Genomic DNA, 13,006 nt, shown 5'->3' on the forward strand with positions numbered 1-13,006 from the left:
AAACGGTCTCCCTGTCACAATAACCTTACTTTCTACCAAAGTGGAACTGCTCACTCATGTTACAAAATGAATCTTGAAAAAGACAGAAAGGCCTTAAAATACATATTCAATATTCCAGATGTCTTGAAATGGAAAATTAATTAAAATATTTTATAGGGTTTATAGAGTATTTCTTGGCTCCTAGAAAAGTAAGGAAAAGAGAAGAAAAATTGACAAGGCAAAGTAAACTTTTGATATAAACATAATAATCCTCACGAGTTAAAAATATAACTAGATGAAACCTGCTCGTAGAGCAACTAGTTTAATACATTTTGCACTCTGGCCTAAAATAATGTATCAAAGGATAAAACTCCTTTGAAAATACACTGTACTAGGGTATTTGTGTTCTAATGCTAAAAAGATAATTATAATGGCCTAGTACCGAAATTTTCAACCACTCTATTTTAAAATGTCATTTGAGATTTCCTAATTTTTATACTCTGAAATTATATATGGAAACTAAACTCACTTGGGCAAAGTCTTTAGGCACATCATTAAGTAATGTGCTTGCACAGAAAGAGGCCATAGAAGAAAACGTTAACCTCTTCCTGAGTTAGAATCCTCATGACATTAAATCTATGAGCCTTTGCTTTGCTTCCATTAATACTGACACTGACCACAGTGGTTAACGGCCCTAGGTGAGACAGACTTAGACTTTAACCCAAGAATCACCTCTTTCTAAGAATATGACCTTAGGTACATTATTTACTCTCTTTATAAAATGGAAATCATGATAAAAGTAAAGGAAATGATGCTGGAGTCAGAGACACGGTATTTCATTCGCGATAGTTATTGTTTTTAAGTTAACTGAATATTAAGTGGAGTATATTTTTTAAACTGATTAAGGTTTTGGTTTTCTTAAATAAAGAAAATTTATTTAATGGATTTATACAGCAGAATAAGTAGATGTTGGCTCTTGCTTCTTCCTAAGCCCCTAATTTAAAAGCAATAACTTCTCTACAGAGGTATTTTATATTAAAATAAAAAAGAGAGAGAGGGCTGTTTTAATGCATTCTTTCAAATTACAACTTAAAAAATGAACTCCTCAGACTAATATCTACACTTACATATGACAAAATTTTCTGAATTTTATATTAAGATTAGGTCATGAACATTTAACTGAGAAAAATAAATGCAAGAATATAATTTGTTTTTTTCATCACTACTTAGAGAATTTTTCTTTTTTTTTTGGTCAAAAAATAAGTTATAGATTTGGGGACTTTTTTTTTCCCCAAAATATAAAAGTTAAAACTGTTTGACAACAAATGTAAAAAAATACAATAATTAACTATGATGAACACCAGAGCAATATTTCATAATTAATTCTAAACTGGAGCACAGTTTTAATATCTGATAAAACAATGCTTTAACACTCTGCTATAGGTAATTTATGGATTAAATTGGCTGTTTTAGTTCTTATCCAAGGGTACTTGGGTAAATTCTAAAAGTAGGGTGATACCAATCCTTGGGCCTCAAAAATGTCCATATAGCAAGTCCATTCAGCAGTAACTTTTGGAGGAGATTTGCAGTGTGTATTTTTGTGTTTATAAGTCAGCTACTAAAATGCCATCCTCTTTGCTCTCTTCAATGTCTTTTTAATCAGTCATGTGAATTAATCACTAATACTGGCATTGCAAACAGTATACTAAATTTTCTCACTGGAAAGTATGATTGATAACTTATATGGAAATCTGCTAAAAATTATCTGTAGGGAAAACACAAAATAACTCACATAAAAAATCATGTTGGCTGCTTTTCCTCCTCTTGGATCCTTCTTTTATACAGTTTTAGTTATGTTGTTTGCATAATTTGACCTGGATCCACTACTCAAATTTGGAAAAATACTTAAAAGAATGAAACTATTCAATCTGAGAAATCGATACTCGGCTCTCCTGGTGAGAATAAAGAACTCTTACAGCTGAAAGAGATTTTTAAGCTCATTTATGAATCTCTCTACCTTGAGTCTTCACCCTCTTTCACCTCCCCTCTTAAGGTTTGAGGTTCATTAACTTGAGCCAGTCACAAAGTTAGCTAATAGCAAAGCTGGAAACAAAATCTGGGGGTTTGGGCTCCCATTCCAGTTCCCTTTCCAGTACCTTACACAATCCCACAAAAGCTTCTGTTCAAACCATTAATAAAATTCATCTAAAAAATGAAAATGACATTTAAAGTCTATGAAATCACTATGCTGTCAGAACTTAATTCCCATCTACCAGGATAAGAAAATGCCTACCAAAGTTTGTGATTATATTTAAGGCACTGATGATGCTCAAGGTAAAATGGTAAACTACGAAAAATCAGCACTAAAAAGATAAGGAAACATGCATTATTTCCTTTAATTTTCTTAAGAACACTATGAGGTAAATGCCATCATCTCCATTTTACAGAGAGAGTAAATAATGCACCTAGTCTTCCGCTTAGAAAAGTAGGTCTGGGGTTGAAGCCTAAGGCTGTCCTATCTAGGACCCTTAACCATAAACAAAAATCAATTTTAAAGGGTTCACAACAGTGGCTCATAATCAAGTAGTGGTGCCAACCCTTGAGGGGCATTTGGAAATGCGTGGGAACAGATTTTCCATCACACGGATGGGGCATTTAGTATCTGGAGTTCAGGGATGTTAAATGTCCTGCTATGCACCAGACAGCCTCTAACAACAAAAAAGTGTCACCACCAAATGCCAACATCTTCTTTTGAGAAGCAGTGGTTTAGATGATTAAGATATTAACAGACTATTATTAAACAAAATGGGAGATTTTGGACACCTCTAAGTGATATCCTCCAATAACCTCTACTCAGATGTTATAGTGAGTAGTTCGCTTGGGTCTGGCATGGTAAGGAAATGAAGACTCTGCCCAAAGTTATTTAGTATTTCTAAGTTTGCTCCAGCTATGAAAACATCTGAGAAGCTTACTGGGACCAAATATAAATAAAATGCAGAATTGCTTCATATGGTTTTACATTCAAATTTGACTGAGAATTGGAAGGGACAAAATATTTTGTAATTTTCTGTGCATTCACAACATATGGTATAAAAGAAGTTGCTTAAAGGAAAACCTACCACATCTGAAAGAAAACATAATAACTGAAATCTATGCACTAAACATGTAAATTAGTTGGCTTTGCAGTTTAGATATGGGAGAGACGGGACTACAATGGCATTTATCTGAGGTTTGAGAGCCTTCAGAATTCAAAACAAGTATGTCTGAAGATCTTTACTTTGTTCTATAAAATGTTCTAATTTTATATTTTCACAATAATCATAATCAAAACAAAAGAAAGTGAAATAAATTTCTTTCAATTACTGGGATGACCATCTTATTACCAACTACTGCCCTGCAATTTTAGCTCTAAGGTTTGTATTTGTGTTAATGAGAAAATAAAGAAGTAAATTTAATATGCATACATGCCTTCATAGCAAGTAAAAAATGAAAGCTGGTATGCTGTGCTAGAGGAATAAAAGTTTCATGATTGTTCAGAGAGACCCAGTGGGAGAAGTGAAATCATTAGAGGCCACATTGTAGCAAAGGCCAGCTGACCTACCATACTGTTTTTCAGGTAGTTAAAATCATATTTACTTTGCAAGAGTGTTTTAATGAATGCTGTAAATCTGCATTTGGCTGTGGTTTTATCATTTTGTTTGTTTCATAATTAACTTAGAATGTATTTTGGCATTACAGTTGCATAAATGTTGTGACTATGATTAAATTATATCGCTTTTATGTATTCTGCTTTTAAGAATTCCACATTTCTCTAACATTAAAATAAAAGGAAGTCAACACTAGGTATGGTAGATATCTAGAACTTCTGGGTCTGCCCACATCACTTTCTTTTGGGAATGTACCTTCCCCAATGACATATCACCTTATGGGCTACCTGCCCCAACAAAACAGTCAAACAACCCTACTCTCCTGAATATGATTGGTTCAGAGTTGGGATGTGACCCAAGTAAGACCAGGGTAATCTGGGGAGGACGGATATGGATAAGAAGGTACCTCCCTAATATCAGAAGTTTAAGACCCACATATAGTTAACAAGTAGAAACTCTCAGCACATTCAAGAAAATAAAAAAGCATGCAAGAAAATAAAGCCAACACAGCACAGGGCCAAAAGATACATGGATAGATGAATACATGAACAAATGGATACATGGATAGATAAATAGATGCAAGGAAGGACAGGTAAACAGAGTAGATAGATGAAAAGATAAATAGAAATAGGTAGATACATAGATAGACAGACAGATAGTTAGATAGACACAGAGACAGACAGAATTTTGGCAAGATTATTTGATTAGCTAAATTCACAGCCAACCCAATCCCACAAGCACTTAAAATTATGTGAGTCAATTCTTTATGTGTTCAAGTTCAGTTTCTGTCACTTGCAACCAAAACCTTTCTAATATACTGTAAATCAAAAACAATGTCTTTCTTTAACGGGAGTACATTACTTAAGTTTGAAAAATGAGATTATATGATCCCTACTAACTCTAAATTTCAGTGATCCTGTGTGTGTGTTTTAATTATTTCATCAGTTCAGAAGGTCAGGGTCTTTTCTCTTTGTATATTTTCAGTATAGATATTCAACTAAAAGTAGAGAAGAAAATTCTTATTTTTTATAATTATCACTATGAATATGATATCAAATGATGATCCTTTCCCGGTTTTAGGTAAAATACAATTATTCAGAGAAAATAAATTGCAAAAAGTTAATCTTACTTTATAATTCAGAATGAAGGGAAAAGTCTCCCCTCTCCTGAGAATTAAAAAAGCTAACAATGGCACATAAGACATTTAAAAGCATTTTCACTGCAAACTAAAAACCAGAGAAAATATATCTTTAAAAGCTTTAAAGGCCGGGCGCGGTGGCTCACGCCTGTAATCCCAGCACTTCGGGAGGCCGAGGCAGGTGGATCATGAGGTCAGGAGATCGACACCATCCTGGCTAACACGGTGAAACCACATCTCTACTAAAACTACAAAAAATTAGCCGGGCGTGGTGGCGGGCGCCTATAGTCCCAGCAACTCGGGAGGCTGAGGCAGGAGAATGGCGTGAACCCGGGAGGCGGAGCTTGCAGTGAGCGGAGATTGCGCCACTGCACTCCGGCCTGGAGGCCAGAGCAAGACTCCGTCTCACAAAAAAAAAAAAAAAAAAAAAAAAAGGCTCTAAAACATTTTTAGAATATTTATCAAAATGATTCTTATAAACTTAATAGTTTGTTTTACCTACCTTAAACATTTGGTCGGCAACGAATATAAATTCCTACCACTCAAGAGAAAATGAATTAAGCACTTACATTGTTAAAAAAAAAAAAAAAAAGTAATTTAAAATGAGAATATCAAATCAGTAAATAAGATTACAGAGCTAAATATCAAATGAATGAGTCATACGGAAAGACTTTCTTCAATTTTTATTCCTAGGTATGTGGCTCACAGGCACTTTTCCCTGAGAACCTGATATAACAGATATTTCCAAGCCACATTCACCAGCTGTAATAGTGGCCAACTGAATCTACATCTATGCAGCTAAACTAATTTCATAGGAAGTCCTGCAAAGTCAGTAACTAGTCTGCATCCTAAATTCAGAAATTAGTCATTTTTCAACCCTTCACTATCAATCAACTCATTGATTTATTTAATTGTCCTACAGTCCTTATTAAAGGTTTTTTTTAATCCTAGGAAGAGGTTTTTATCCCACAATGGGCTGTGGGAACAAAGAACAAATATAGCTTGACACAGCAATTATAGGTTTAACTTCTAAGTTAATTTGTATTTTCAAATCTAGAGGAAGGGGTGCCCAAAGTAGGACACATTCTCTGTAATCAGATAAGGGCGAAGGTACAAGCTTTACCGATACAACCTGAACGGAATTCCAAATATTTCAAAAGAAATGATACTGGAGACCAGAGTCAAATCACTTATTTAAGCAGAATAATTTAAAAAGGAAATTTTGTTGTATAGCATAATTAAAACACTAAAAATTTCCTCATCTTGAGGTGCTGAGGACATAAATGTGTGAAAATATTGACAATTTCTACAGATCATCAGATGACAGACTGAAAAAAAGCTACTGAATGATACCACAAGCCTATTTAAGTTTGTGTTATACTAAGCAAATCGATTTATTTAAAGATATCCATCTACACTAACTGCCATTGCATTAATTCTACTGCATTTTTAAGAATCATGTAGTTTAGGCTCAAACATGGGTCTGAATTTGAAACTTTGAAAACACTAGAGATAGAAGAGCAATGAAAAACATTATTTCAGGGGCTCCTATGGATTTCTCCAGGCAGGAAGAATGCAATCCAGAAGAATGCTTCAAGCGCACTAAAAGGCAGCTTAGAGCTGGTTATATGGACCCTGGTTATGAACAACATAAGGAAAAAAAAGGCCATTATTGCACCAGAATTACCATTATAAAAATACTATAAACAATATCAAAGTTAGATTGGGTCAATGCCCAGAGGGTTTTATTATCATCAACACTAACAACTGCCTCACAAAATATGCTTAACAATTCATTTGTCTGAAAATTGTGAAAAGTTTATATTCCTGTATAATTTTAGAAACAATAATTTTTAAAAATGCATAGCAACATTTATATACATAATCTGATTGTATTGTAAATACCGTGCAAATAAAAATGCTACAGCTTTTAGAAGTGAGAGAAGAATTACAAGGAAAAAAAATGAAAGACAGAATTCCAAACACAGGACCAGGAACCTCAATTAATTCAGCACAGCTTTGCAGTGTCAAATAAAGTCTATCATAGAAAGCTATATGGGAGTGTAAAACTTCTGTTTCTGGACTTTGATCCAAGCTGTCATAAAAACTTGCCCTCACTTAATATCTCTTATTTCTAGTATATGCCAGATATTCTCAAGCTTTTGCCTGGTACAAAACAAAGCAATAAAGTCAGTCATGTCATCCTTACAATATTAAATGACCTAAAACATCACCCACAATCACAGAGCGGATTAGTAATTAATGAAAGGTAACTTTATTCTAATATGCTGTCAAGAATAACAACAGCTCTTAAGCCGCATTAGCACCAGGAAAGCTTCAGTTGTAAAGGCATAAGCATTAAAGCCCTCAATTAACACAGTAGCTGAGGCCTTTAGGACTGCAAATTGTCTAGAATAGTGACCTGGGAGTTTTCCAGATGTGATTTATTGATCTCAAATTAATGTTTACGCCAACAGACTATGTTCTCAATCATTCAATTGACACCTTCAAATGGACATAAACAGGTTGTGATAACTAAAAAGCTCCAAGCTATAGCTTTTTTTTTTTTTTTTGAGATGGAGTCTCACTCTGTTGCCCACGTTGGAGTGTAGTGGTGCGATCTCGGCTCACTGCAACCTCTGCCTCCCGGGTTCAAGCAATTCTCCTGAGTAACTGGGATTACAGGCACGCGCCATGCCTGGCTAATTTTTGTATTTTTAGTAGAGACGGGGTTTCACCATGTTGGTCAGTCAGGCTGGTCTCGAACTCCTGAGCTCATTATCTGCCTGCCTCGGCCTCCCAAAGTGCTGGGATTACAGGCATGAGTCACCGTGCCGGGCCCTACCTATATAGCTTTTAATGAGATGCATAGCTCTCTACTTGAAGACAGTGATAGTAAACAATGTAATATAATAGCATAAATGCTTTCAAGGTCGACCCAAATTCACAGGTGTTTGAGAATCTGGGAATGCCAGAACCTTGATGTTCAATAACTACCATTGAATGTAGATCATTTAGTCTGAGAAAAGGATGGAAAATCATGCATGAATGTCCAATGACAGCAGTTAAATAATGCAGAAATTGTTTATGTCAGCAAGCCTGATTACTGGTGCAGATGGACAATCTGGGTGAATATAAATATATTTTAAAGTTTAAAACATGCCACATACATCTACAGAACTATTTTGTTTCATGGGTTTCTTGAATCACATACAATATTCATTTTACACTTACAAAGTGTAAAAAGAGGGAAAAAGCAAAGTAATGTAAGCTTCTACTTAAAAAAAAAAAATCCTGAGCTATAAAGTTAAAACGTATGCAATAAGTTTTTACCACAATAATGTGAACCACACTGGGGTTAGTGGTTTGCATTTTCATAATCAACAAATGTCCATCCTCTTATTCACATTTTAAGTCTCCTGCTAATGCCACCAAATATAAAACCAAATTGGAATATTGTTTCATGAAAGACCTCTGGCTACACACAAATTCTTAGGTTATATTCTTTGATGACTCTCAGCACTTTATTATGACTCTTAAAATTGAGGACCTGCACTATTAAATATTTTACACTTTCATTTTCCAACTTACACTCAACATAAACTCTTAAGAATATGTATACACACACATACATATACCACAGAAAGTGTTCAGCCTACTGCCAACATCAACTGTAATTTAAAAACCCTAACCGAAATTTTTTTAAAAGTTTTTTTAGAGTCTCAGATGATCTAAATTTTACAGTGAGCATGGTAATTTTGAGAAATAGGATTTTGATCCTATGCTGCTTGGGAGAAAAAGTAATGGGAAAAGAAATGTAACTCAGCTCTTTCCATTTATTTTCCAATAAAATGTTGCTACACTTTCAAAGTGTTGGTAGGTTCTGAAAATGTAGTGTTCTTATCTATGACTAGTCAAAAACGACCAACAAGCCATCCCTAGTTTACATCTTTAAAAGAAAAATAGGGAACGAAGAAAGGACATTTATGCTGATTTATTACACAATAACTTTTTTTCTTTAAACTTTTTATAATCTGCCTAAAGAACAGGTCCAATACACACTTTTAAAAGTCTGCCGGGTTCTCTGGCCCGCTGATCATTCTCTGCGCTGTAATTTAAGGAGAGCAGAAGGCTGGGAATGCGCAGAGTGAAAGGAAAGTGGGTGCAGATGGCCTCAGAAGAGCAGATGACCCCTGAAAACTGTTGGTCCACAGTAACCGATCATTCTAGACCTCCATGGCCTTAGTGGCTCACCCTAAACTCGCAAACAAGTGCCCTTGAAAAAGAAACCACTTTCAGGGCTATACTCTGGGCGCTCAAGATTTAGGGTTTTGAAGGAAGAAGGTGAAAGCGGGGGAAGATGATTTTAAAAGAAGGGCTGGGTTACTAAAGAGAAAAGATTAATCCCAGGGCCTTCCACTCTGTCAAAAAAAAAAAAAAAAAAAAAAAAAAAAAAAAAAAAAAAGCCCCTGAAAGTGATTAAATTGACACCAACTCTGGACGTTCCTTAGGAGAAAAAAAAAAAAAGATTTAAAAGGGCCCAGTTTAAGACCCTCATTAATATATCTGCAAGAGAGCAAAGAATAACAACAACAACAAAAGTTATACAGTCCATTTTCAATGATACATCGTCCCACTGGTGCCACCGGGGCGCCACCACCCAGCACCCGAGACCCGCCGCGCCCCCGGAAAAAGTGGGAAGGGGGATAAGGGGATGCTGAAGGAAGTACCTCGTTTTGTCTCCAAAGGGCAACATAGCAAACGTGGTAAGTTCGTTTTCGAACTTCGCCGATCCTGGACTCCAGGAGGCTCCGTAGGGGCAACAGCGTGCCCAGGTGAGGTGAGGTGAGGTCGGCGACTCGGAGCCAGCTCCCTCACGGCCCCGGCCTCCCCGCCGCCGCCCGTCGCCTCCCGCTCGCCCCGCGCTGCGCCGCCCCCTGGCGGGGAGCGACCGGCAGAGCCGCGGCCGCGCGCCGGCGGGTGGGACCCGGGTGTCGAACCCGGGCGAGCTCCTCGAACATCACCGCCGGGCGTGTGTCACCCTCCCGGCCAAGGCGGCCAGCACCCGCTGCCCGACGGGCGCTGCCCAGAGCAGGCGGCAGCGGGGCACGGACTCCTTCTGCAAAGGCGCACGTCCTGGAGTCCGCGCACCCGGGCTATGCATCAACTCCTCAGACTTCGGGGAACCCGCCCGCCAAGCACTTTCTGCTCCATTCTTCTTCTCACTCTGCTCCCAGTCTCAATTCCTCCCCAACTCTCCCGCGAGCGTTTCCCACGAGCGCCCTGACTGCTCGCTGCGCAGCCGCCTCCAAAAGGACAGGCTCCCTCCTCCCCGCCCACCGCAAGGGCCGCCGCGGCGCTTGGCTCTGGACCAGAAAGAGCTGGCCTCTGGGGTCTCCGCTGCCCCTTGGGGTCCGCTCCGGGCGGCGCCTCCCCCTCGCCCTTTGTGTGCACGCAGCAAACTCCTCTGCAGAGCTCTACTTTTGGCGGCGCAGCCATCGGCGGAAAAGCGAGTGAAAGGAGGTGCGCGGAAGAAGCAGGGGACTGGAAGGGGGGAAAAGGCGACCGCACTCACTTTGGGAAGGTTCTGTCATGTTGCCTTTGGGCTTCCCCGTGGTCTCGTCCCTAACCCCAGCTTCCCCGCCCAGCCAGGGCCAGGGCAAGGGGGGACGTGGGAGGAGCGGAGCCACCAAGACCGACTTGGAAATGGTGCTTCCGGAGCTGCAGGGAAGGGGCTCAGAAACTGTTTGGGTTTTGCTGATTGGATTTAGGGGAACCAGGGGGCTAGAGAGGGGCTAGGGAAAGGCCCGTGAGCACGAATGTATGAAAATAATCATGTTCCCGTGGAATACCAAGAAGGGCAGGGGTGAGGGTGGGAGGTCGGCAAGTACATTTTTGTATTTGAACTTTGTGAGCAAGTTGTATCAAATTCGACGCTTGAGTTTTTCGATTCTGCTCGCTTAGAGTTGAGGTTTCTACCTCGTAACAGGACCGAGGACCTACTCCAAAAGCAAAGGGCCTGGGAACAGGGGTGAACGAAGGGCACAATTCAATAGGAGAGAGAAATCAGCCCCGGGTCACACTCCATGACCCGGCCGGGTCTTCCGTGGGTCCTCTTCTTACCTGGTGGCTTTTCTAACAAAGTAAGAGAAGGTAAAGTCCCAGTGATCGTCCAGCCATGCTTCGACCGAGTCCTGATCCCTCTGCTGCTGCTTCTGCTGCTGGGGCTGCTGCTGCTGTCGCTGCCGCCCGAAGCTGGGGCCGGCCCGCTCCATGGTTGGCACCGAGCGCCTCGGAGGCTCTCTGGTACTGCTTTTCTACCCCAGCTGGGGTCCCTCCCTAGGAAGAACAGGATTCGGCCTAGAGACCCTCCCCCTTCGTCCAGCTCCAGTCGGGCCGGCTTTTGGCAAAGCGGCTGGAGCGCCAGGCCAGCCTCTTGCCCCGCCCTGCCCCGCGCGGTCCTCCGGGCGCCCAGGTGTGGTGGGCGGGGCCAGGCGCAGCTGCAGCTCCCCTCCCTGGGGTCCGCGAGTGTTCGGCTCTCGCAGGCTCTTGAGTCCCCTGGTTCCAAGGAGGCGGCGGCTGCGCCCGGCAAGCTCTCCGGAAGCCAAGTGGCCGCGGCTGGAAGGAGGCCACGCGGCCGCTGGGGTGCGCTGTGTGCCGAGCCGGCTTCTGGGGAGCGCGCTAGGTGACTGGGTGTGTTCTCAGAGTGCCCCAGGGAGGGAAGGTCGCGATGTGAGAAGTTTTGCCCCAAAGTAAGAGATGGTTAGACCCTGGGGCCTGGGAGTACAATGACCTTCCCGCCTAGCGTTTTCCTAGCCCTACGCTTGGGTCTTCAAGGAGCGGGACCGACCTCCTTAGGAGCCCAGCCCGCACAGTGACTTAAAGCGCTCCAGCCACGGACCACCGGGTGGAGAGAGCTGGGGCGTGTGCTAGCAAGACAGATTTGCAGGTGTAGGTGGGTAACTTGCAACAAAGCCATATCCGTGCTTAATGTTAGTGATAACAGCAATAACTATAACTTAAGTGCCTTTAACCATTGCCTCAAATTTTCCTTTTGCATAACTGGAAAAAGATTTTCTTGGAAAAGAAAAAGCGAACAAATAATTTCCAGTGCTTTGTGCATGAAGTTAGAAAACAAGGGCACCTCTGTACAATTAGATTAATCCGAGAGCACTGGCGCAATCTGAGAGCACCTGGGTGCTGTCGAGGGCAACCAGTTAGCCCAATTTTTAAATTAATACGTCATTTTAATTAAATTGGAATTAACACTCCCTCGAAAATATCCATTAAAAATGGCTCAGCTTTTTTGTCGAATCCCTATCTTGCTTCTTTAAAAAAAGAGTTGGTGTCATCCTTTGCTTTGTCTTCCTGTCATGCATTTGTAGTTTTAATATGGCATTTTGCAATGACTTATATTTTTTGGTAGGATTAAATCTGGAATTATGGATTGCACAATGTGTGAATGACACATCATTAGCACTGATATACCAAAAAAAAGAATTAGTTAGCTGATATACTTTTAACAAACTCCCTTCAAAATACTCTTGGCAAGAATGTAAGGCAGTATTTACTACATAGAAACACATCATTAAATTGATAATCTGAGAACTTTTAAAAGTATCTTCTAGTCCCCCAATACAATGGTTTATCTTTCCTTCATTGAGTAACTGACCTTTTGCGACTTCAGTTTTTCTGAAACTTTACGCGGGTAACCACAACCAAAGAAAATCAAAGCAGTAGAGTGAACTAATGTGTGATAAATTATATTGGATTTAAAAATGAGATTTCTCTCCTAATGTGTTACTGTGATAGTGACTATAGTGCTCATAGAAAACAGTCATGCGTCACTGAACAACAGGACACATTCTGAGAAATGCATCCTTAGGCAATTTTGTCCTCCTCTAAACATCACAGTGTACTCACACAAAATAGATGGCCCAGCCTACTACACACCTAGGCTATGTGGTAAACCTATTGCTCCTAGACCACAAATCTATACAGCATATGACTGTACTGAATACTGTAGGCTATTGTAATGCAATGATATTTGTGTATCTAAACACATCTAAACATAGAAAAGGCACAGTAAAAATATAGTGTTATCTTATGGGACTCATATATGCAGTCTGTCGTTGACTGACAAGTGGCACATTACTGTGGAGAGTTTCTCCTCAGTATTGTTTTTTCTTGTGGAAATCCATGCATTCCTCCTAACTGGAGGTCAATTGTAATTTAAAACTCT

General features: G+C 40.1%; 1 protein-coding gene across 5 annotated transcripts in view; it reads right to left on the minus strand.

The window, feature by feature from the left end:
- Positions 1-11,645, minus strand: part of PDE5A (phosphodiesterase 5A) — a 129,222-nt gene extending 117,577 nt beyond the window's left edge. Inside the window, exon 1 of one of the 5 annotated variants that reach the window (XM_007999666.3) lies at positions 10,888-11,645. In XM_007999666.3, the coding sequence (XP_007997857.3) occupies positions 10,888-11,039 (152 nt within the window). In that variant the 5' untranslated portion in view covers positions 11,040-11,645. Of the gene's footprint in view, positions 1-9,494; positions 10,084-10,339; positions 10,456-10,887 lie in introns of those variants that run through there. The other 4 variants (XM_073017600.1, XM_007999664.3, XM_007999668.3 and 1 more) reach the window with 4 other exon arrangements.
- Positions 11,646-13,006: the final 1,361 nt, after the last annotated feature.

Source organism: Chlorocebus sabaeus, chromosome 7, assembly GCF_047675955.1.
Source record: "Chlorocebus sabaeus isolate Y175 chromosome 7, mChlSab1.0.hap1, whole genome shotgun sequence".
NCBI classification, from domain to species: Eukaryota; Metazoa; Chordata; class Mammalia; order Primates; family Cercopithecidae; genus Chlorocebus; species Chlorocebus sabaeus.